The sequence below is a fragment of the Vigna unguiculata genome, unplaced genomic scaffold (genome assembly GCF_004118075.2).
Source record: "Vigna unguiculata cultivar IT97K-499-35 unplaced genomic scaffold, ASM411807v1 contig_671, whole genome shotgun sequence".
Lineage (NCBI taxonomy): Eukaryota > Viridiplantae > Streptophyta > Magnoliopsida > Fabales > Fabaceae > Vigna > Vigna unguiculata.
Window position 1 is genome coordinate 17,460 of NW_021011396.1, and position 23,378 is coordinate 40,837.

Genomic DNA, 23,378 nt, shown 5'->3' on the forward strand with positions numbered 1-23,378 from the left:
CATTAATTTTCATTATATCCCACTAGTGCTAATAATAAACCAATCAAGCTTATAATTGTCCACTACCTAATGGCTTATTATAACTGAAATTGGGGCAGCCAAAAAGTCATCAAAAATTATTCAGCAAGGTCTTCTTAGTCTTCCAAGGCTGGTTCTTAAGATGTCAAATGAGCCCTTATTTAAATAAAAGAAACTGCATTAATCTGGCGCGTTAGTCCTCTTCCATTTGGGCCACGATGCAATTTACAACTTTTGTCTTTTCTCCTTCAAACTTGGGCTTGTACTCAAATAATATTGACAACACTTGTTGTAGAGCTTCTTTTGCTTTCTTTGCTCTAGACCTTGTCATAGGTCCTCCAAGTTCTTCAAGTGGATCCTTGTCTTTGCTCATTGTCACACCTCCATCATTCTCTCCCCCTTGAGTAGGATTTGTCCTGAAATCAGATTCTCCCTCTACATAAAAAAGAGATAAGTCAGACACATTGAATGTGGAACTAACATTATACTCACCACGCAGATCAATTTTGTAAGCATTGTCATTTATTCTTTCAAGAACTTGGAATGGACTATTCCCCCTTGGTTGAAGCTTTGATTTTCTTTGTTCTAGAAACCTTTCCTTTCTCATGTGCACCCAAACCGAATCTTCAAGTTAGGAGACAACCTTCTTTCTACCTTTGTTAGCTTGTCTTGCATAACTTTCATTTTTCTTTTCAATTTGACCCCTTACTTGCTCATGTAACTTCTTCACATAGTCAGCTTTAGCCTGTTTCTTTATGCTTAAACATGGAAATGTTAGGCATAGGTAGCAAATCAAGAGGAGTTAAAGGGTTAAATCCATATACAATATCAAAAGGTGAATAATTAGTTGTGCTATGGACAACCCTATTATAAGCAAACTCAACATGAGGCAAACATGTTTCCCAAGAATTAAGATTTTTCTTTGTAACAGTCCTAAGTAATGTGCCTAAAGTTCTATTGACTACCTCAGTTTGACCATCAGTTTGTGGGTGACAAGTAGTAGAAAATAACAATTTAGTACCAATCTTACCCCACAAGGTCCTCCAAAAGTGACTAAGGAATTTTGTATCCCTATCACTCACAATGCTCCTTGGTAGTCCATGAAGTCTTACTATTTCCTTGAAAAACAAGTCAGCCACATGACAAGCATCATCCACCTTCTTGTAAGGTATGAAGTGTGCCATTTTAGAAAATCTGTCAACAACAACAAAGACAGAATTCTTTCCATTCTTTGTTTTAGGCAGCCCCATAACAAAGTCCATAGAAATGTTAGTCCAAGGATATTCAGGAACAAGTAAAGGAGTATATAATCCATTAGATTTAGCTTTTTACACACAATGCAGTGATCACAAAACTTATGTACATCACGTTTCATATGAGGCCAAAAGAAGTGCTCTTCCAAAATTTCCAAAGTCTTTTGAACCCCAAAATGACCCATCAAACCTCCTTCATGTGATTCAGTCACAAGCAACTCTCTTATGGAACACTTAGGCACACACAATTTATTTGATTTAAACAAGAATCCATTATGCCTATAGTAACCATTTTCAGAAAACTTTTCACATGCAGCATATATTTCAGCAAAATTTGCATCATCCTTGTACATATCTTTCAAAGATTCAAGACTAAACAATTTAATTTCAAGCATAGAAAACAATATATGCCTCCTAGAAAGTGCATCAGCCAATATATTTCCTTTCCCCTTTTTATACTTGATTACGTATAGAAATTGCTCCAAAAACTCTACCCATTTAGCATGCCTCTTATTAAGCTTACCTTGTCCTTTCAAGTATTTCAAGGACTCATGATCACCGTGAATGACAAATTCTTTGGGTAACAAATAGTGTTGCCAAGTCTTTAAAGCTCTAACCAAAGCATACAATTCCTTATCATAAGTAGAATAGTTAAGGGCAACCCCACTTAACTTTTCACTAAAATAAGCAATAGGATGTCCATCTTGCAACAAAACAGCCCCAATACCCACATTTGATGCATCACACTCAATTTCAAAAGATTTTGCAAAATTAGGCATGGCAAGAACAGGTGCATTAGTGAGCTTATGCTTGAGGGTAACAAAGGCCTCCTCTTATTTCTCTCCCCATTTAAAACCCACATTCTTTTTAACAATTTCATTTAGAGGTGCAGCCAGGGTACTAAAATCCTTAACAAATCTCCTGTAAAAACTTGCTAAACCATGAAAACTCCTCACCTCACTAACATTCTTAGGTGTAGGCCATTCTTGGATGGCCTTGACCTTTTCCGCATCAACTTGTACACCTTTAGCACTCACAACAAAACCCAAAAACACCACATGATCAGAATAAAAGATGAATTTTTCCAAATTGGCATACAATTTTTCTTTTCTAAGAACAACCAAAATAGATTGCAAATGCTCAACATGCAACTCAAGACTGGTGCTATAGATCAGAATATCATCAAAGTACACCACAACAAATTTACCAATAAACTCTCTTAAAACATGGTTCATTAACTGCATAAAAGTACTAGGTGCATTTGTCAAACCAAAGGGCATAACCAACCACTCATACAATCCATATTTAGTTTTGAAAGCAGTTTTCCATTCATCACCTTCTCTAATCCTAATCTGATTATATCCATTTTTAAGATCAATTTTAGAAAACACACATGCACCATAAAGTTCATCAAGAAGATCATCTAACCTTGGAATTGGATGCCTATACTTGATGGTGATGTTGTTTATTGCTCTATAATCAGAACAATCCTCCATGAGCCATCCTTTTTGGGCACCAAAATCACATGTACAGCACATGGACTCATGCTATCCCTCACCCAACCTTTACTCATGAGTTCAGTAACTTGTTTTTCAATCTCTTTGGTCTCTTGTGGGTTGCTCCTATAAGCTGGCCTATTGGGCAAAGCAGCTCCCGGAATGAGATCAATGTGATAAGCAATTCCTCTCAAAGGTGGCAAACCATCAGGGACACTTGCTGGAAACACATATTTATAATCCTGCAAAAGGGACTCAATACTAGAGGGCAATTCAAATTGGCCAAATTGGTCAGAATTTGAAATCTGATTTTGACAAAACAGTAAGTAGAAGGGTTGTCTTGTGTAAAGCACCCTCCTTACCTCCCTTTCTCTTGCTAAATAAACTTGCTTACCCTCAATGTTTCATTTTCTCTCATTTTCCTGTCAAGTGTTTCACTCTTTTTCTTTTTCCTTTCAAGTGTTTCACTCTTTTTCTTTTCCTTTCAAGTGTTTAAATCTTTTTCTCATTTGCTAACTTTTCTCTCATTTTTATTTGATCCTCACACACCTCTTTAGGAGACAAGGGTTTGAGGACCACTTTTTTATCTTGATACATGAAAGAGATTTTGTTAGTGAAGCCATCATGAATGGCTTCGATGTCATACTACCACGGTCTTCCCAAAAGAATATGGCTAGCCTCCATGGGAACCACGTCACATAAGATCTTATCTTCATATTTGCCAATGGAGAAAGAGACTTCAGCTTGCTGTTTCACTTGGACTTTTTCTCCTTCACTAAGCCATTGAAGTTTGTATGGCCTAGGATGTGGTTTAGTGTCCATGTTCATCTTTGACACTAATCTTGAACTCACCACATTGGTACAACTTCCTCGATCAATGATTACCAAACATACAAGACCATTAACTGAACATCTTGTATGAAAAATATTCTCCCTTTAAGATGCATCCTCGGCCTTGACTTGACTTCCCAGCATCCTCCTAATCATGTACAACTCTCCTACATTAGCTTTCAACTCGCCATCACTTTCTTCTACCTCTCCATCATTATCATCAGAATCGCTTGTGTACTCCCCATTATCCTTAAGAAGAACGGTCTTCTTTGTAGGACACTAATAGGCATAATGTCCCATGCCCAAACATTTAAAACATTTCACTTCTCTAGTCCTCTTTGGTGGATTTTCAGGTTTCTTTTGAACTATTTTTCCTTCATTAGAAAGCACTAAATTGCTAGAGGAGGCAACACCTTCTTTCTTTACTCTATCTCTCTAGTTTGAAGAATTAAAATTGGTAGAACTCTTTCTTGTTGTACTCTTTCTTTTAATTTGTTGTTCTACCTGTATGGCCTTATGCAATAGATCCTCCATCTCTACAAACTCCTGCAACTCAACAACATCTCTAATATCATGATTTAATCCATTAAGGAAATGTGCCATAGTTACCTCAGGATCTTCTTCAATTTTGGCTTGGATGATAAGAATCTCCATCTCCTTATAATACTCATCCATTCCCTTGCTTCCTTGAGAAAGTCTTTGTAGTTTCAATTTTAAGTCCCTATGGAAGCTAGAAGGTTACATACCACTTCCTCATGACCCTTTTCATCTCATCCCAAGTGTCCACCAAAGGCTCCTCATCTCTAATCCTCTCTCTTTGCAACTTGTTCCACCAAATTAAAGCATAATCAGAAAATTCAGTTGCTGCAAGCCTTACCTTTTGCTCCTCACTATAATTATTGCAAGAAAATACATGCTCAATTTTGAGCTCCCACTCCAAGTAAGCTTCAGGATTACTTCTCCCCTTGAAAGGTGGCACATTCAACCTTACTCCTTCTATTCTCCCTTCATTCCTTTGTGGCCCTCCTCCTCCTCCTCTTCGTGGGGTTCTATTCTCTAGTTGGTCCAACCTATCATGAAACTCATCTTGTTGTTGCTTCATCAACCTCTCCAAATGTTGAGACAATGCAGCAATTTGCATCTGAATATCATTCCTTTCTGCCATGATTAACAAACAGATCAAGGTAATAAGAACAAAATATATATATATGGTGTTTGAAAATTTTCTCACCCACTCAAGTGTTTGCACTCACAGATTGGCTTTTACTAAAAATAAAACACTCTTGCCTTTTACCACTCAAATTCTCCTTGGTTTCTTAGGCTATTCAAGAGATTATGGCCATAACAAAGAACAATTCTCCAATATGTGCAGCGAAACGCTTGTAAGTAGGCAAAGAAAGGTTAACAAAGAAAAAAAAAAGGCCAAGAAAAGTAGGTAAAAAGAAGGAAATCAACAACAATCCTTCAATAACACCAATATATTACCTTATAAAAATTGTTCAGAGGCATGAATCATTCGGCCCAATTTTTTGTTTTTTATCACAGTTTCAGTACAATTACGAATTGCTGTAACTATTTTCTTTTTTTAATTTTTAGAAGGGCCAAACTTTTGCAATGATTCAGCACAAACATAAATAATACAAGTAATAAGGTAATGAATTGGTAAAATAAGAAAGAAGGAAGGATGTTACCAATTTGACGTTCAAACCCTTAAACCGAAGCTCTGAATACCAAATGATATGAATCTCATTGCACAAGGGCTGACTTAGGATTTTTTTTTTTCTTTTAGGGTTAGAACCAGTTATGACCACGAGATATTTTGTGGGCAGAATTAGGTATTCTTTTGAAAACTGGGTGAAGAAGAAAGTAATAAGGGGTGAATCTAAAAGTGGAAGGAAAGAATCACTCTTTCCAAAGGAGGCAACACACAAAGGATGGAAAAATCCTTTGATACAGCCAAGGGTTCTTGAATCACTCAAGAACTAGGAGAATCACTCTCACTATTAGATAGAAAATTGAATTTCTGAATAAAACTTAACTTGATTTCATTGATAAGAAATGGTTCAGCTTATATAGAGGCTTTAACCATTAGGGTTACAAAAAGACCATTAATTGCCATTATATCCCACTAGTGCTAATAATAAACCAATCAAGCTAATAATTATCCACTACCTAATGGCTGATTATAACTGAAATTGGGGCAGCCAAAAAGTCATCCAATATTATTCAGCCAGGTCTTCTTAATCTTCCATGGCTGGTTCTTAAGATGTCAAATGAGCCCTTATTTAAATAAAAGTAACTGCATTAATTTGGCGCATTAGTCCTCTTCCATTTGGGCCACGATGCAATTTACAACTTTTGTATTTTCTCCTTCAAACTTAGGCTTGTACTCAAATAATATTGACAACACTTGTTGTAGAGCTTCTTTTGCTTTCTTTGCTCTAGACCTTGTCATAGGTCCTCCAAGTTCTTCAAGTGGATCCTTGTCTTTGTTCATTGTCCCACCTCCATCAGGGACATAAAATGAAGTTGAAAATTATCACACTAGTACAGGTCAGTAAGAATCAACATAGGCTGAAGGAGAAAATAGAAAATGAAATAATAGAAGAAGAAGAATTAAAAATTGCAGAAGGAAGGGAAAATGCAAAAAAAAGAAATGGAAGTAAACAAAAATGTGATGGAAAGTTTATTTGTCAATGTTTTTCTTCTACAGTTTGAGATTTCATTTTGCGGGAACAAAAGGATAAGCATGTGAATGAAACACACCAACTTCCATGTTTGAAAAGGAAGCTTTTTGATAGTGCCTTATTATGCATTTGGTCCGCTAATGAGATGTAAATTCGTCAAACACAGCACATGGAATTATTTATTGTTACATATCAAGGTGGGGAAGTGTTGGCAAGAAAAGTGCTCCACGGATTGCAACCATTGGAAAGGAACAAAGAGGAATATGTTCAAGTTGAATTTGATCCTGGATGAAGAGAATTAGTTTCAAGTTGTGGAAAAATAAATTCCTTCACAAGATCATAATAAACTTATATTAAAACTAGTAGAATAATAAAGTCTGAAGATTCGAGACGAATCTTCTCGAAGAAGGAGGGTATGATGTGAATTGCATATAGGCCAAATGTAGGATGACTAATGCGCCATGTTGGTGCAAATTCATATATTTAAATAAGGGCCCAATGCTTTGTAAAATTGGTTGACCAAATTGTCTTTTGGCTTAACCAATTAATGCGCTTTAGTTTTTCTTTATTTTCAACTTGTAATAAGGGTCCACATGATAACTTAAGAACCCGCCTTTGGAAGATCAAAAGGACCTTTCAGTTACCATCAACCACTAAGTAGTGGATTATCAATAGCTTTAAGTGGGTTGTAATTCAAATTTATGTGTCTTTTGTAATTCTGACGGTTAAAGCTCCTATATAAGATGAACCACTTTCATCAATGAAAGCAAGCTGAGTTTTATTCAGAAAATATAAGGGCTTTCTCTCTTCTATCTTAATGAAAGTGATTCTCCTAATTTCTTGAGTGATTCAAGAATCCCTGAGTTTTATCAAAGGTCCTTTATCCCTTTGTGTGTTTAAACTCTTAGGCTTATCTTCCATTCTTGGAACTGTGATGTCTATCAATTTCCGCTCCATCTTCTTGTATGTTTCCATTTTCTCGTTTTAAATAATTTCTCAAATTTCTTGCTTATTAGCATTCCAACCTTTATAGATCATTAAAACGAATCCAACCCTCTGGATTCACATCATTTGGTATTCAGAGCCTGGCTATCTAGATTTGGAATAGGAATGAAAGTTTATTATACATGGTGTTTAATCGAAGGCCACGCATGCTTAGTTGCATTGGATTACGGAAGCGACAACAATGTTGTGAGCCAAAGATTAGGGGAGAAACTCCAGTTACCAACAACCTTTCACCCAAATCAAGCATAGATCAAATTCAGTACAGGGCAACGTGTGAAAGAAGTATCATGTGATATTGCTCCGATGGACTCTTGTCATCTTCTTTTGGGATGAGCATGGCTTCATTTTAAAACACTCAATCTCGATAAACGTTCATAAAATGAAGTTCAAAATTATGACACCAAGACAAGTTAGTAAGAATCAACATAGGCTGAAAGAGAAAATAGAAAAGGAAAGAATACAAGAAGAAAATTAAAAAATGCAGAAGGAAGGGAAAATTAAGAAAAAGAAATGGAAGTAGAGAAAAATATGATGGGAAGTTTATTTGCCAATATTTTTTCTTCTACAGTTTGTGATGTCATTTCCCAGGAACAAAAGGATAAGCATGTGAGTGAAACACACCAATTTCCATATTTGAAAAGGAAGCTTGTTCATAGTGCCTTATTATGCATTTGGTCCACTGATGAGAAGCAAATTCGTCAAACAGAACACATGGAATTATTTATTGTTACATATCAAGGTGGGGTGGTGTTGGCAAGAAAAGTGCTCCACAGATTGCAACCATTGGAAAGGAACAAAGATGAATATATTTAAGTTGAATTTGATCCTGGATGAAGAGAATTAGTTTCAAGTTGTTGAAAAATAAATTCATTCACAAGATCATATTAAATTTATATTAAAACTAGTAGAATAATGAAGTCTTAAGATTCGGGACGAATCTTCTCGAAGAAGGAGGATATGATGTGAATTGCATATGGGCCAAATGTAGAATGACTAAAATGCCATGTTGGTGCAAATTCTTATATTTAAATAAGGGCCCAATGCTTTGTAAAATGGGCTGACCAAATTGTGTTTTGGCTTAACCAATTAATTGAAACTAAATTTCTTAGTTTTGATCATATTAAGGAATTGTATCCAAAGGATGTTGATTTCTCCTCCATTCTTAGTGAGTGCCACCAAGGGGCTTACAAAGACTTTTACCTTCTCAATCAATATCTTTTCAAAGGTAAGAGACATTGCTTTCCCCAAGGTTCCTTAAGAGCCTCACTCATTAGAGAGGCACATGAGGGAGAATTAATGGGGCATTTTGGGCCAAACAAGACTTTGGAAGTCTTGAAAGAACACTTCTATTGGCCTCACATGACGAAGCATGTAGATAGGCATTGCATGAGTTGCATAGCATGCATGAAAGCCAAGTCTAGAGTCCAACCCCATGGTCTTTACACTCCCTTGCCTATCCCTTCCAAACCTTGGGTTGACATTTCTATGGATTTTGTCTTAGGCCTCCCAAGGACCAAAAAAGGTAGGGATTCCATTTTTGTAGTGGTGGATAGGTTCTCTAAGATGGTCCATTTCATTCCTTGCCATAAGATTGATGATGCAATTTATATCACAAATATTTTCTTCAAGGAAGTGGTAAGACTACATGGCCTACCTAGATCCATTGTGAGTTGATAAAGGATTGATCCCTACCAAGGATGATGGCCCATGGCACATGCTTAGAAGAAAGGGAGTTCCTTGATCCCTTCCTTTGCTTTTATTTTCTTTACTTTAAAATTCCTTTAAGTTGGCTTGGTTGACTATTTTTGAGTTGACTTGTTGACCTTGACTTTGGGTTGACTTGTTGACTCAAAAGATTAACTTAACCTTAAACCAACATGCTAATAAATTCCTTAATTTGCTTTTGTAGGAATAAGAAAGGAGGAGGACCACATAGGAGACACTTGGCGTCCTAAGGAAGAGAGAGAAGGAATAAGACTTTCTAGAAGCATCTAGAAAGGGGAGGCCCACATGCCTTGGACACCAAGTCTTCTAGAATGTTCTAGAACCTTCCTTTGGGAGCCTTGGCCATGAAGACTTGCCACCTAGATGGCTTGGACGAAAATTCACCCATGTGTACCCTAGGATGACCTACTTTCTAGAACATGCTAGGTTTCTTTTGTAATCCTTTAACTTAGTTGTTTTGCTAAGGGGCCCCTAGACTTGTCTATTTAAGGGGACCTCTAACACTTGTACAAGGGTTGAACATTTTGGAGAAATTATACACTTTGTGTTTCAACCTTTTGTGAGAGCATTCCTCCTTAGGGAGTGGAGTTCTTTCAAGCCTTATCTTGCCTTGGCAAGTGGCGGCATACACCACTCATCTTCAAGGTTGCCATGGCTTCTTCTAGCCTAGCCTTGTAGTGGTGTGAATCCTCCATTCCTCCCATTTCCCTTGCTTTTCATTTTATGTTTCTTTACTCTTCTTGGTTTATATTGTTTCTATTATATGTTTTTTCTTTTGATTTCTTACTTCCCATCAATCCATTCTCCTCCTCTCTAGAACCTTGGAAAGGAACCTTCACATCTAGATAGCTTGCTATCTTAATGTCCAGTGGGGATTTCCTTGGTTTTCTTAATCAACTCACACCATATTCAATAATCTTAAAAAGGAACAAGATAATCCTTCATCATTTGGTATCTAGAGCTTTGGTTGTCATTGAATATGGTGTTTTCATGTTCTAACCTTGTCTTGTGTAGCTATCTTTGAATGGTCCACATAAAAACAATGCTGGCAGAAACTGTTCACGATTTTAAAAGATTAAACTGCACCTGCTCAGTGGTCCAAAATTTACGTTCTTGATGTCCAAAGAAAGCTCTGTTAGTCTAGTTTTTAACAAAAAAAGAACCAATGCATTTGGAGTTCTGTGGAGAGAGTTATGATTGAAATAGTGAGCAAAGGTCAGAGCTGCCGAGATCACCGCGAATCAACGTTTTTCAGGTTATGTTGGGCAGTTTTGGCTACTGTTTTTGTTACTCTTCTTACTCCTAAATGTTGTTGGATAAAATGTCTTTGTGTGCTTAATCATTGACCTTCATTTCCAAAAGTTTAAATGCATGATAGCTACATGTTTGAGTCTTTAAATGTGCCTAACTTTTGCTTGAGTCATATGTCATATGTTAGCTTGAAGTTTTCTTATTCTTGTTATTCAAAGTATTTGAATATTGCATTCACCTTATGTCTTGTTTGATGTATGCTCCTTGGACTTGATTTTGGCCTAAAATTTGGGAACTAAGTGTCCAAGCCACCCAAAACACCTTTCTCATCATTTTGTGAAACTAGTTTTTGAAAGAAGAAAAATTTTGGTACACTTTTACAATCTTACTAAGAGCAAGATGGCTCTTTGATGAACCAAAATTGTGTTTCCACTAAGTGTTATGGTACTAGTTTTCATATTTGGGTGTTGGGTGATATTGGCTAATTAGTTTCATGCTTAAAACTTGGTTATGATCTTTCTTGGTGTATGCACGATTTGAGACTTGGTGATGCATAGTTCAAGTATTTTTCCAATAGAGTCTTTTCATGTGCTTTTCTTGCTTGTTTTGATTTAAAGTTTTGTCACCTTGATATCCTTTCCTTAGAGTTTAGCTTTCTTGGCTTTAAGTACTTTTATTGCTTGTCTTTAGGTTCTTTGTTTTGTCTTAGTAGTTTTCTTCCTTTGCTTTCTTTTGAGTGTAGTGGCCAAGCCACTTGAACTTGTCTTGAAAAGGTTTCCAAAAACTTTGAAAGCATTTCACTCCTTGGAGGAGCTTTGAGTGTAGCCTTGCCTTGTTACTTTGGGAGAGTGATGTAAACACTTGGGTCACATTTTGGGTTGGAATTGGTCTCGGTTTTCATGTTGTCTAACCCCTAATTCATTTATTTTGTCTCGGATTTGAGTGTTTTTGTTGTAGGAATCATGGCAAGTTCATCAAATGCACCTACACCAAACAAAAACAATACATTGATGAGATTGCTTCGGGATTTGGAGTTGTCTAGGAAGGAGGCCTTTGAACAATTGAGAAAAGACAAGGAGCAAAGTGACCTAAGAATCCAAGAGCACATTCAAAGGCTTGAAGCTAAAGAGCAACAAAGAGGGGCTAGGAAAAGAGGGCATTTTAGGCGCAACCCATCACAAGAGAAGCAAACTCCAAAGATTCCTAAGTTCTATGGAGGAAGTGATCCCAAAATCTTCCTTGATTGGGAAGCTAAAGTTGATCAAATTTTCAATGAAAATCATGTAAAGGATCAAACACAAGTTGATCTAGTAGTGTTAGGATTTTTTGAGTATGCCAAAACTTGGTGGCATAAAGTTTGTAAAAATTATGACCAAGGGCCACCCGCGGCTTCTTGGATGGACATTAAAACTCTTATGCGCGCTAGATTTGTTCCTCCCTCCTATAGGAAGGAACTTCTTTTGAAGCTCCAAAGGCTTCACCAAGGTCCTATGTGTGTGAGTGAGTACTTTAAAGAATTAGAGTCTCAAATGTTTAGGGTTGGAATAAGAGAAACTAACAAAGAAAAAATGAAAAGGTTTGTGAATGGTCTTAGGAGAGACATACAAGACCAAGTAGAGTTGTATGAGTACTCCACTCTTCAAAATGTTTTCACACTTGCTCTTAGGATTGAAACTCATTTGAAAAGAAAGAATAGGGCAAGGAAGAGTTACTCACCCAACCACTACTATAGTCACTCATGGAAGGGAAAAGCTAAAGAGAAACATGATAAATTTCCTTCTAAGTCTCACCAAGTACCATCATGTAAAAATAAGTTACCAAGTGGTCACACTCACCATTCCACTTCTCAAAGATCAAGTTCCATTAAATGTTTTAAATGTTTGGGGTATAAACACATTGCTTTGAATTGCCCAATGAAGAGGACAATGATCTTAAAGAAGAGTGATGATGAGAGTGAACATTTTTCTTCCCCTTCCCCCCAAAATACTTCTTCCCATACTTCTTCTTCAATTGAAAGGATTAAACCCTTTGAAAGTGGATTGTTAATGGTAAGGCGCCAACTAGGGCAAGTTCCCAAAGAACTTGATCCTTCTCAAAGACAAAACCTTTTTCATGGAGGGTGCCTTATCAATGACAAGATATGTCACTTCATCATAGATAGTGGAAGTTGTGTAAATATGGCTAGCCTAAGGGTGGTGGACAAGTTTGGCTTGAAAACCATTCCTCATGTCAAACCCTACAACCTATCATGGCTTAAGGAAGAAGAAATAAAAGTAACTAAACAAGTCCTCATTAACTTTTCAATTGGCAACTTTAAGGATGAGGTATTATGTGACATTGTGCCTATGGAAGCCAACCATATTTTGCTAGGTAGGCCATGGCAATTTGATAGAAAAGTTGTTTATGATGGCCATGCAAACACTTATGTTTTTTCCTCCCTAGGAAAGAAGTTCACAATCCTACCTCTCCCACCTCCACAAGAAAATGAGGACAAAAATAAAATAAAAGATGAAAAAGAAAAAGAAAAGGGGCAAGCTTTCACCAAGGAGTTACTTGCCTACAAAAAGAGTTTTTCAAAGCAAGAGGTGCAACACCACTCTTCATTCTCTTCCCAAACAAAGAGAGATGAACAAAAACACAAGCAAGAAAAGGAGAGTGGCATTAAAAAGAAAGAGGGCACCTCCAAGACTAGGGATCAAATCATTAAAGATGAAGAAAGTTCTCATCAACTCAAGTCAAGCTCCATCAACAAAGACTTCAAGAATTTGAGGTCAAATTCTCTCCAACAAGGGGAGAATGATAAAGGATTGATCCCTACCAAGGATGATGGCCCATGGCACATGCTTAGAAGAAAGGGAGTTCCTTGATCCCTTCCTTTGCTTTTATTTTCTTTACTTTAAAATTCCTTTAAGTTGGCTTGGTTGACTATTTTTGAGTTGACTTGTTGACCTTGACTTTGGGTTGACTTGTTGACTCAAAAGATTAACGTAACCTTAAACCAACATGCTAATAAATTCCTTAATTTGCTTTTGTAGGAATAAGAAAGGAGGAGGACCACATAGGAGACACTTGGCGTCCTAAGGAAGAGAGAGAAGGAATAAGACTTTCTAGAAGCATCTAGAAAGGGGAGGCCCACATGCCTTGGACACCAAGTCTTCTAGAATGTTCTAGAACCTTCCTTTGGGAGCCTTGGCCATGAAGACTTGCCACCTAGATGGCTTGGACGAAAATTCACCCATGTGCACCCTAGGATGACCTACTTTCTAGAACATGCTAGGTTTCTTTTGTAATCCTTTAACTTAGTTGTTTTGCTAAGGGGCCCCTAGACTTGTCTATTTAAGGGGACCTCTAACACTTGTACAAGGGTTGAACATTTTGGAGAAATTATACACTTTGTGTTTCAACCTTTTGTGAGAGCATTCCTCCTTAGGGAGTGGAGTTCTTTCAAGCCTTATCTTGCCTTGGCAAGTGGCGGCATACACCACTCATCTTCAAGGTTGCCATGGCTTCTTCTAGCCTAGCCTTGTAGTGGCGTGAATCCTCCATTCCTCCCATTTCCCTTGCTTTTCATTTTATGTTTCTTTACTCTTCTTGGTTTATATTGTTTCTATTATATGTTTTTTCTTTTGATTTCTTACTCCCCATCAATCCATTCTCCTCCTCTCTAGAACCTTGGAAAGGAACCTTCACATCTAGATAGCTTGCTATCTTAATGTCCAGTGGGGATTTCCTTGGTTTTCTTAATCAACTCACACCATATTCAATAATCTTAAAAAGGAACAAGATAATCCTTCATCATGAGTGATAGGGACTCCAAGTTCCTAAGCCATTTTTGGAGAACCTTGTGGGGTAAACTTGGCACCAAGCTTCTTTTCTCCACAACTTTCCATCCCTAAAGTGATGGCCAAACCGAGGTGGTTAATAGGACCCTAAGGCAAATGTTAAGATGTATGATTGTGCAAAACATTAGAGAGTGGGAGGAACTTCTTCCCCACATAGAGTTTGCCTACAATAGTGTTGTGCATTCCACTACTTCTCATTCCCCTTTTGAGGTTGTGTATGGGTTCAATCCCCTAACTCCCTTAGACCTCCTTCCCTTACCCACTCATGAGGCATGGACTTGCCAAGATGGTGAGGCCAAAGCCAAGTACATCCAAGACTTAAGAGGAGAGTGAAGAAACAACAAGAGGATGGTAATAAGGGAAGAAAGGAAGTCATCTTCCAAGAGGGAGATTAGGTTTGGCTTCACTTGAGAAAGGAGAGATTCCCATACTCAAAGGAAGTGTAAACTCCTCCTTAGAGGGGATGGCCCCTTTCAATTCATTAGGAGAATTAACAACAATGCTTATGAGTTAGACTTACACCCAAGCTACAACATAAGTAACTCATTCGATGTTTGCGACCTTTCTCCTTTTGATGTAGGGTTTAAGAATTTGTGGTCGAATTCTCTCCAAGAAGGGGAGGATGATGAAGGCGTGACCACCACCACCACCTCCTTAGAAGTTCCCTCAAGAAGGATCACTAGAAGCATAACTAGAGGGGAGTCTTCTATTCCATCATCTTTATCTTTGTTTTGCATTTCTTTAGTTTGAATTCCCTAAGTTGGTTTAGGGTTGACTTATTTTGGTTGACTTGTTGACTTTGACCCAAGTTGACCTATTGACCAAGATTAGATTAACTTAAACCAACATGCTAATCCTTGTTTGTCTTGTTTTTGTAGGTAATTAAGAAGAAGTAGACCACGCCCCACCTCCACCACCACCACCACGGCCAACCCAACACCACCACCACCACAATCACCACCACCACCACCACCACCACATCTACCACTATCACCACCAACATCACCACCTCCACCACCACCACTACCACCACCATAACCACCAGTAGCACCAACACCACCACCACACTAACCACCACAACCAACACTAACACTGGAACAACCACCACAACCATAATGGCAAACACCACCACCTCCACCACCACCACGACCAAAACCACCAACACCACCATCGCCACAACCACCACAATCACCATCGCAACCACCACCACCACTACCACCGCCATCACGACCACCACGACCACCACTACCGCCACGGCGACCACCACTACCACCACACCGATCACCACGGCCACCACCACCACGGCCACCGCGGCCACCGTCACAACCACCACCATCACAACCATCACCACCACTTCCACCACAACAACAACCACCAGCCCCACATCCACCCCCAACCAGTGCCACCACCACCACCACCACCACCATTACTGCCACTACCACCACCACAACCACATCCAAGACTACCCTCAACACTAACACCATCACCACCACCATCACAATCACCACCACTACCACCACCACCACGAACAGCACCACCATCACAATCACCACCACGAACACCACCACAGCCACCACTAGTACCACAACCACCATTAGCGCCACAACCTCCACCACCACCAGCACCACCACCAGCACCACAACAACCACCACCACCACTACGAGCACCACCACCACCAGCAATAGCACGACGACCACCGCCACTATAACCAAGGCCACCACCACCACCACAACCACGACAACCACCACCACAACCACCACCACGGCCCCAACACAACCCACACCACCACCACCACTACCACCACCACCACCACCACGTCCATCACCACCATCACCACCACCACCACCATCACCACTACCACCACAACCACCACCACCATCACGAGAGCCACCACCGCCACCACCACCACCACCACCACTACGAGCACCACCACCACCAGCAATAGCACGACGACCACCGCCACTATAACCAAGGCCACCACCACCACCACAACCACGACAACCACCACCACAACCACCACCACGGCCTCAACACGACCCACACCACCACCACCACAACCACCATCACAACCACCACCACCACCACCACCACGGCTACCACCACCACCACAGCCATTAAACCTACGGCCACCACCACGACCACCGCCACCACCACAGCACCCACCATCACGGCGACCACCACCACTACCACGACAATCACCATCACCACTACCACCACCACCACCATCACCTCCACCACCACTACCACCACCACAACCAACACTACCACAACCCCCACAACCACCACCACCACCACAACCACCGCCAACACCACCACCACCACCCCACCATCACCACCACTACCACCACCATTACCACCGTAGCCAACACCACCATAACCACCACCGCCACCACAACCAACGCCGCCACCACCACCATCACCGTCATGGACACAACCACCATGATCACCACCACAACCGCCACCACGACCAACACCATCACCACTATCACCACAACCACTATTACCACGACAACCACCACCATCACCCCGACCAGCACAACCACCACAACAAGGCCACAACGACCATGGCCACCACCTCCACGGCCACCACCACCCTAAACCATAAACTATACACCCTTGACCCTAAACACTGAACCATAAACCCTGATTTCTAAACTCTAAACCTTGAACTTTAAACCTTAAACCTTAAACTATAAACCCTAAACTCTAAACCCTAAACACTAAACCCCAAACCCTAAACCATGAACACAAAACATTCAACCCTAACCATAGACCTGAAACCAAAACCCTAAACCTTAAACTAGAAACCCCGAAACCTTATACACTAAACCAAAAACCTCGAAACCTTAAACCCTAAACCCTAAACCCTAAAACCCATACATCCTAAACCCTAAACCAAGAATCTTGAACCTTGAACCATAAACCATAAACGCTACACCCTAAATAATCATCCCCACCCCCACCACACCACGAGCACTATGACAACCACCACACCCACCATCACCACCACCACCACCCTATCATCCACCACCACGGCCATTAAAACCTACATCACCATCACCACCACCGCCACCACTACCACCATCACCACAACCACCTCCACCACCACCACAACCACCATGGCCACCATCGCCACCACTGCCATGGCCACCACCATCACCACCACTACAGCCACGACCACAACCACCCCTACAACCGTCACCACAAGGACGCCAACCACCACCACCACCGCCACCACCATCACCACCACCATCACCATCATCACCACCACCACCACCACCATCGCCACCACCGCCACTACAACCATCACCACCACCACAGCTACGACAACCATAACCACGGTCACCACCACGACCACCACCATGACCACCATCACCACCACTACCAGAAGCACCACCACCACACCACAACCACCACCACCACCACCACACCCACGGAAACCACCACCTAGGTCACCATCAGTACCACCACGGCCATCGCCACCACCATAAACCTAAACAATAAACCCTAAATCCCAAACCCTAAACCTTTAGCACTCATCCCTAACCCCTAAACCCTAAACCCTAAACCATGAATCTTGAACATTGAACCATAAACCTTAAACGCTACACCCTAAACCATCGTTCCCACCCCTACCACACAACGACCACTATCACGACCACCACACCCACGATCACCACCACCACCACCCTAACATTCACCACCACGGCCATAAAAACCCACACCACCACCACCACCACTACCACCATCACCACCACCACCACCACTACCACGAACACCAACACCACAACCACCATGGCCACCATCGCCACCATTGCCCCGACCCCCACCATATCCATCACTACAGCCACGACCACAACCACCTCCACAATTGTCACCACAAGGATGCCAACAACCACCACGACCACCACGACCACTGCTACCACCACCACAACCACCACCCCCACCACGACCACCACCACCATAACCAATATCACCATACACCACCACCAGCACTACGACAACCACAACCAGCACCACCACCGCCACCACCATCACCACGGTCACCAGCACTACCACCACGACCACAACCATCACCACTATCACCACGACCATCGCCACCACCACCATCACCCTCACTACGACCAACACCACCATCACCAAAATCACCATACACCACAACCACCACCACCACCACCATCACCACCACTACCATAACCACCACCGCTACCACCACTACCATCACTACCACCAGCACAACCACCACGGCAAGCATCACCACGGTCACCACCACGACCACCACCATCACCACCACGACCATCACCATCGCCACCACCTCCACCACTGCCACCACAACCACTACCACCATAGCTACGACAAACACCACCACAGTCACCACCACTACCACCACCACCATCACCACCACCACCATACTAACCACCACCAGTACCACAACCACTACCTAGGTCACCACCACTACCACCACAGCCACCGCCACCACCCTAAACCCTAAACAATAAACCCTAAATCCTAAATCCTAAACCTTAAGCAATGAAGCTTAAACCCTAAACCTTAAACCTAAAACCTTAAACCCTAAACTGTAAACCCTGAATCATTAACACTAAATAGTAAACCCTAACCATACACTACCACAACCACCACGACCACCACTACCACAACCACCACCACGACACCACTGCCTCCACGACCACCACTACCACCACTATCACCACCACCACCACCGCCACTACCGCGGCCACCACCACCACCATAGCCTGCACCACCACGACCACCAAAACCACCCTCAACAATAAATCATACACCCTAGACCTTAAACAATGACCATAAACCTTAAACCCTCAACTCTAAACGTTAAGCCTTAAACTCTAAACCCTAAATTCTAAACATTAAACTATAAACGCTAAACCCTAAATCCTAAACCACAAACACTAAACACTAAACCCTAAACCAGAAACCTGAAACCTTAAGCCATAAACCCTAAACCCTAAACCCTAAACCCTAAACCGTAAACCCCTAAATCCTAAACCCTAAACCCTGAATCTTGAACCCTGAACCATAAACCTTAAACCATAAACCCTGAATCCTGAACCCTAAACTTGTTCTTAGGAGACCAAACTGTAATCCACCACCCCAACCACGACCACCACCACCACCACCACGGCCACCCCCACAGCAACCACCACCACCACACCCACGACCATGACCACCACCATCACAACAAGACCCACCACCTCCATGGCTACCACCACCACAACCACTACCACCACCACCATTACAACCACCACGACCACCACCGCCACCCCTACCACGGCCATCACCCCCACCATCATCACCACCGCTACCACAACCAACCACCACCACCGCTACACCCACGACCACCACCCCCCATCATCTCTACCACAACCACGGCCCCCACAATAACCACCATCATCACCACCACTACCATAATAACCACCACCACCACCACCACGAACACCACCACAGCCACCACCACTACCATAACCACCACCAGCGCCACCACCTCTACCACAACCACAACCACCACTACCACCATAACCACCAACAGCACCAAGACTACCAACACACTAACCACCACAACTGCAACAACCACCACCACCACAACGGCAATCACCACCACCACCACCACGGCCACCACCACCACTTCCACCAAGGCCACCACCACCACAACCAAAACCACCACCACCACAACCACTAACATCACAACAACCACCACCACCAGAAACATTACCACCATCACACTCACCACCATCACCACCACCACCACCACCACAACAACTAGCACCACCACCATGGCCACCACCACGGCCCCCACCACCTCTACCACGACAATCACCACCACGGCCGCCACCACCTCCACCACGGCCGCCACCACCTCCACCACGACAATCACCACCACCACCATCCCACCACGATAACTACCAGCACCACCACAGCCCCCGCCACCACAACCACCACCACCACCACCAACACAACCACCACCACAACTACCACCACCACCACCACCACCACCACCACCACAACCACCACGATCCCACCACGACAACGACAATCACCACCACCACCACTACCATGACCACTACTACCACAACCCACAACCACCCCCATGGCCACACCACCACCACCACCACCACCATCACACCCACCACCATGACCACCACCACCACCACCGCCACCACCACCACCACCATCAACGCCACCACGGCAACAGCCACCACGGTCACCACCAATACCACCACCATCACCACCATCACCACTACCACCACCACCATCGCCATCACCACCACTACCGCCACCACAACCACCACCACCACCACAGCTACGACAACCACCACCACGGTCAACACCACTACCACCACGACCTCCACCACCGCCACCATCACCAGCACTACCACAACCACCACCACCACACCGCCACCACCGCGACCATAATTGATGGCTTCTTCTTGTCTCCATTGAAGCTTGCATGAAGAATGGAGGCTGCATGGATGTTGTTGGATGCGGAAGCATGAAGGAAAAAAGCTTAAGGTGTTTGGTTTGGTGTAGGTGAAAGGATTCTTATGAGAGGTGAGGCCAACTCCTAAGGAAGAAGACTAGAGTAAACTAGAGAAGAGTTTACTCTAAGGTGAACTCAAAGGAGATTTGTGCACATTACTCCATTTCAAGCTGAAAAATACATCTCCTAAGCCTTCTATTTATAGGCTAAAATGAGACCAAGGAGTCTCCAAAAAGTGGAGGGTAAAAGGAGTCTAGAAAGTTGAATTTTGGAGCGAAAAAGGAGCATGTGGGAGGTGTGACTTGCCACCTAAGCAAGTCACACTTGTCTTGCCATGGGAAGCTAACTCTCATCCTTGGAGAGCAAGTTTGAGAAGCTTCTAGGCTTTTCTAGAGTAGACACACTACTCTTGGCCCATTTCGCCCAATTACCCTTTTTGGTCCAAAATTACTTCTAAACCCAATTTCCTCTAAGGCCTAATACATGGCCCAAAGAAAACCCTATTCTACTTGGCCCAAAATACAAAGCCCAAAATAAAATCCTAATCTAGTATTTACAACCAAAATGTCCTATGCTAGGTCTTCACATCTTCCTTGGCCCATGTGAAGTTCATCTTGGGCCTTGCATGCGCATTTAAGGCCCATTCCTCTTGTATTCTCCTACCCATGGCTCTTGTTGTACATCCCTTAGCTCGGGGCATCTCATCATCCCCTCCCTCTTGAGAAGGATTTGTCCTCAAATCTGTAGTCTCTGCCTCATCATCTATACCACCTGCAAAAGGTATTAAGTCAACAACATTAAAAATGGCATGCACATCATAGCCTTCATGCAACTCTAGCCTACACGCATTATCATTTACTCTTTTCAGCACGTTAAAGGGACCATCACCTCGAGGACTAAGTTTAGACTTCCTTTGCTTAGGAAATCTATATTTTTTAAGGTGTAGCCACACCCAATCCCCTTCTTCAAAAATCATTTCCCTCTTCCCCTTATTGTTGTACTTAGCATACCTTTCTGTTTGTTGCTGGATTTGGCTTTTAATCTTTTCATGCATTTTTTAACAAAATCAGATTTTGCCACCCCTTCTTTATGAATAAAATCAAAAGATGTAGGAAGTGGTAGCAAGTCCATGGGAGTGAGAGGATTAAAGCCATAAACAACTTCAAATGGAGAGATTTTAGTAGTCCTATGAACTACTCTATTGTAGGCAAACTCAATATGGGGAAGGCATTCTTCCCAAGATTTGTGGTTCCCTTTCAAAATTGCCCTTAACATAGTAGACAGAGACCTATTAAAAAATTCAATTTGCCCATCAGTTTGTGGGTGACATGAAGTAGAGAAATTAAGCTTAGTTCCTAACCTTAACCAAAGTGTTTTCCAAAAGTGGCTAAGGAACTTGGTGTCTCTATCAGAAACTATGGTGCGGGGTATACCGTGAAGCTTGACCACATCTTTAAAGAAAAGCCTAGCAATGTTGCTAGCATCATCCACTTTGTCGTAAGGTATAAAGTGTGTCATTTTGCTAAAACGATCTACCACCACAAAAATTGAATCAAAACCCCTTTGTGTTCTTGGGAGTCCTAAGACAAAATCCATACCTATATCTTCCCAAGGGGCTAAAGCAACAGGCAAGGGGTGTATAATCCATGAGGCCTTGTTTTAGACTTAGATTGTAAGCATGAAATACATCTATTACAATGCCTTTGGACATCCTTCCTCATATGGGGCCAAAAGAATTTCTCTTTTAAAAGACCTAAGGTTTTTTCTACCCCAAAATGACCCATTAATCCCCCTTCATGTGTTTCTTGAACAAGGAGTTTTCTTTGTGAACCTTGGGGAATACAAATTTTTCCTTCTTTAAACAAATACCCCTCATTCACATAGAAACCTCCTTGAGGTCTTTCCATACATTCAGCATAAGTAGAGGAAAACTCAGAATCTTGATTATACATTTCTGGAATGTGATCAAATCAAAGAATTTGGGCTCCCAATTTTAAAAACAAGGTGTGCCTTCTAGACAAGGCATCAGCCACCACATTACTTTTGCCCTTCTTGTACTTTATCACATAAGGAAATTGTTCCAAGAATTCCATCCACTTAGCATGTCTTTTATTCAGCTTATGTTGGCCCTTCAAATATTTTAGCGACTCATGGTCACTATGAATGACAAACTCTTTGGACACAAGGTAGTGTTCCCATGTTTGAAGGGCCGTAACTAAGGCATACAATTCCTTATCATAGGTGGGATAGTTGGGGGAGGCACCATGAAGTTTTTCACTGAAATAAGCAATTGGGTGCCCTCTTTGCAACAACACAGCACCTATTCCTACACCGGATGCATCACACTCTAGCTCAAAGGTTTTTGAAAAGTTTGGTAAAGCTAAAATGGGTGCATTGGTGAGCTTTTCCTTAAGTTGTTGAAAAGCAAACTCCTGTTTTTCACCCCAATTAAAAGATACATCTTTCTTGACAAGTTCATTGAGGGGTGAAGCCAAAGTAGAGAAGTTAGGAACAAACCTCCTATAAAAGCTTGCCAAACCATGGAAGCTCCTAACCTCTCCAACATTTTTAGGAGTAGGCCATTCTTGGATGGCCTTTATTTTTGTAGGGTCAACATGGACCCCATTTTTATTTACTACAAAACCTAAGAAAATAACACTATCTACACAAAAAGTGCAATTCTCTTTATTTGCAAACAAACTATTTACCCTAAGGATGGTAAGGACAGACCTCAGATGATCTATGTGCTCATGCAA

At 41.9% G+C, this 23,378-nt stretch overlaps 1 protein-coding gene and 1 pseudogene across 1 annotated transcript; both read right to left on the minus strand.

The window, feature by feature from the left end:
* Window positions 1-399: 399 nt before the first annotated feature.
* Window positions 400-18,519, minus strand: LOC114172668 (annotated as a pseudogene).
* Window positions 18,520-19,121: 602 nt separating this feature from the next.
* On the minus strand, window positions 19,122-20,234 carry LOC114172669 (probable H/ACA ribonucleoprotein complex subunit 1). Its single transcript, XM_028056998.1, has 4 exons — window positions 20,145-20,234; window positions 19,912-20,044; window positions 19,451-19,547; window positions 19,122-19,347 (listed from the first exon to the last, which is right to left on the minus strand). The coding sequence occupies exons 1-4, from the start codon at window positions 20,232-20,234 to the stop codon at window positions 19,122-19,124; spliced, it is 546 nt and encodes a 181-aa protein (XP_027912799.1).
* Window positions 20,235-23,378: the final 3,144 nt, after the last annotated feature.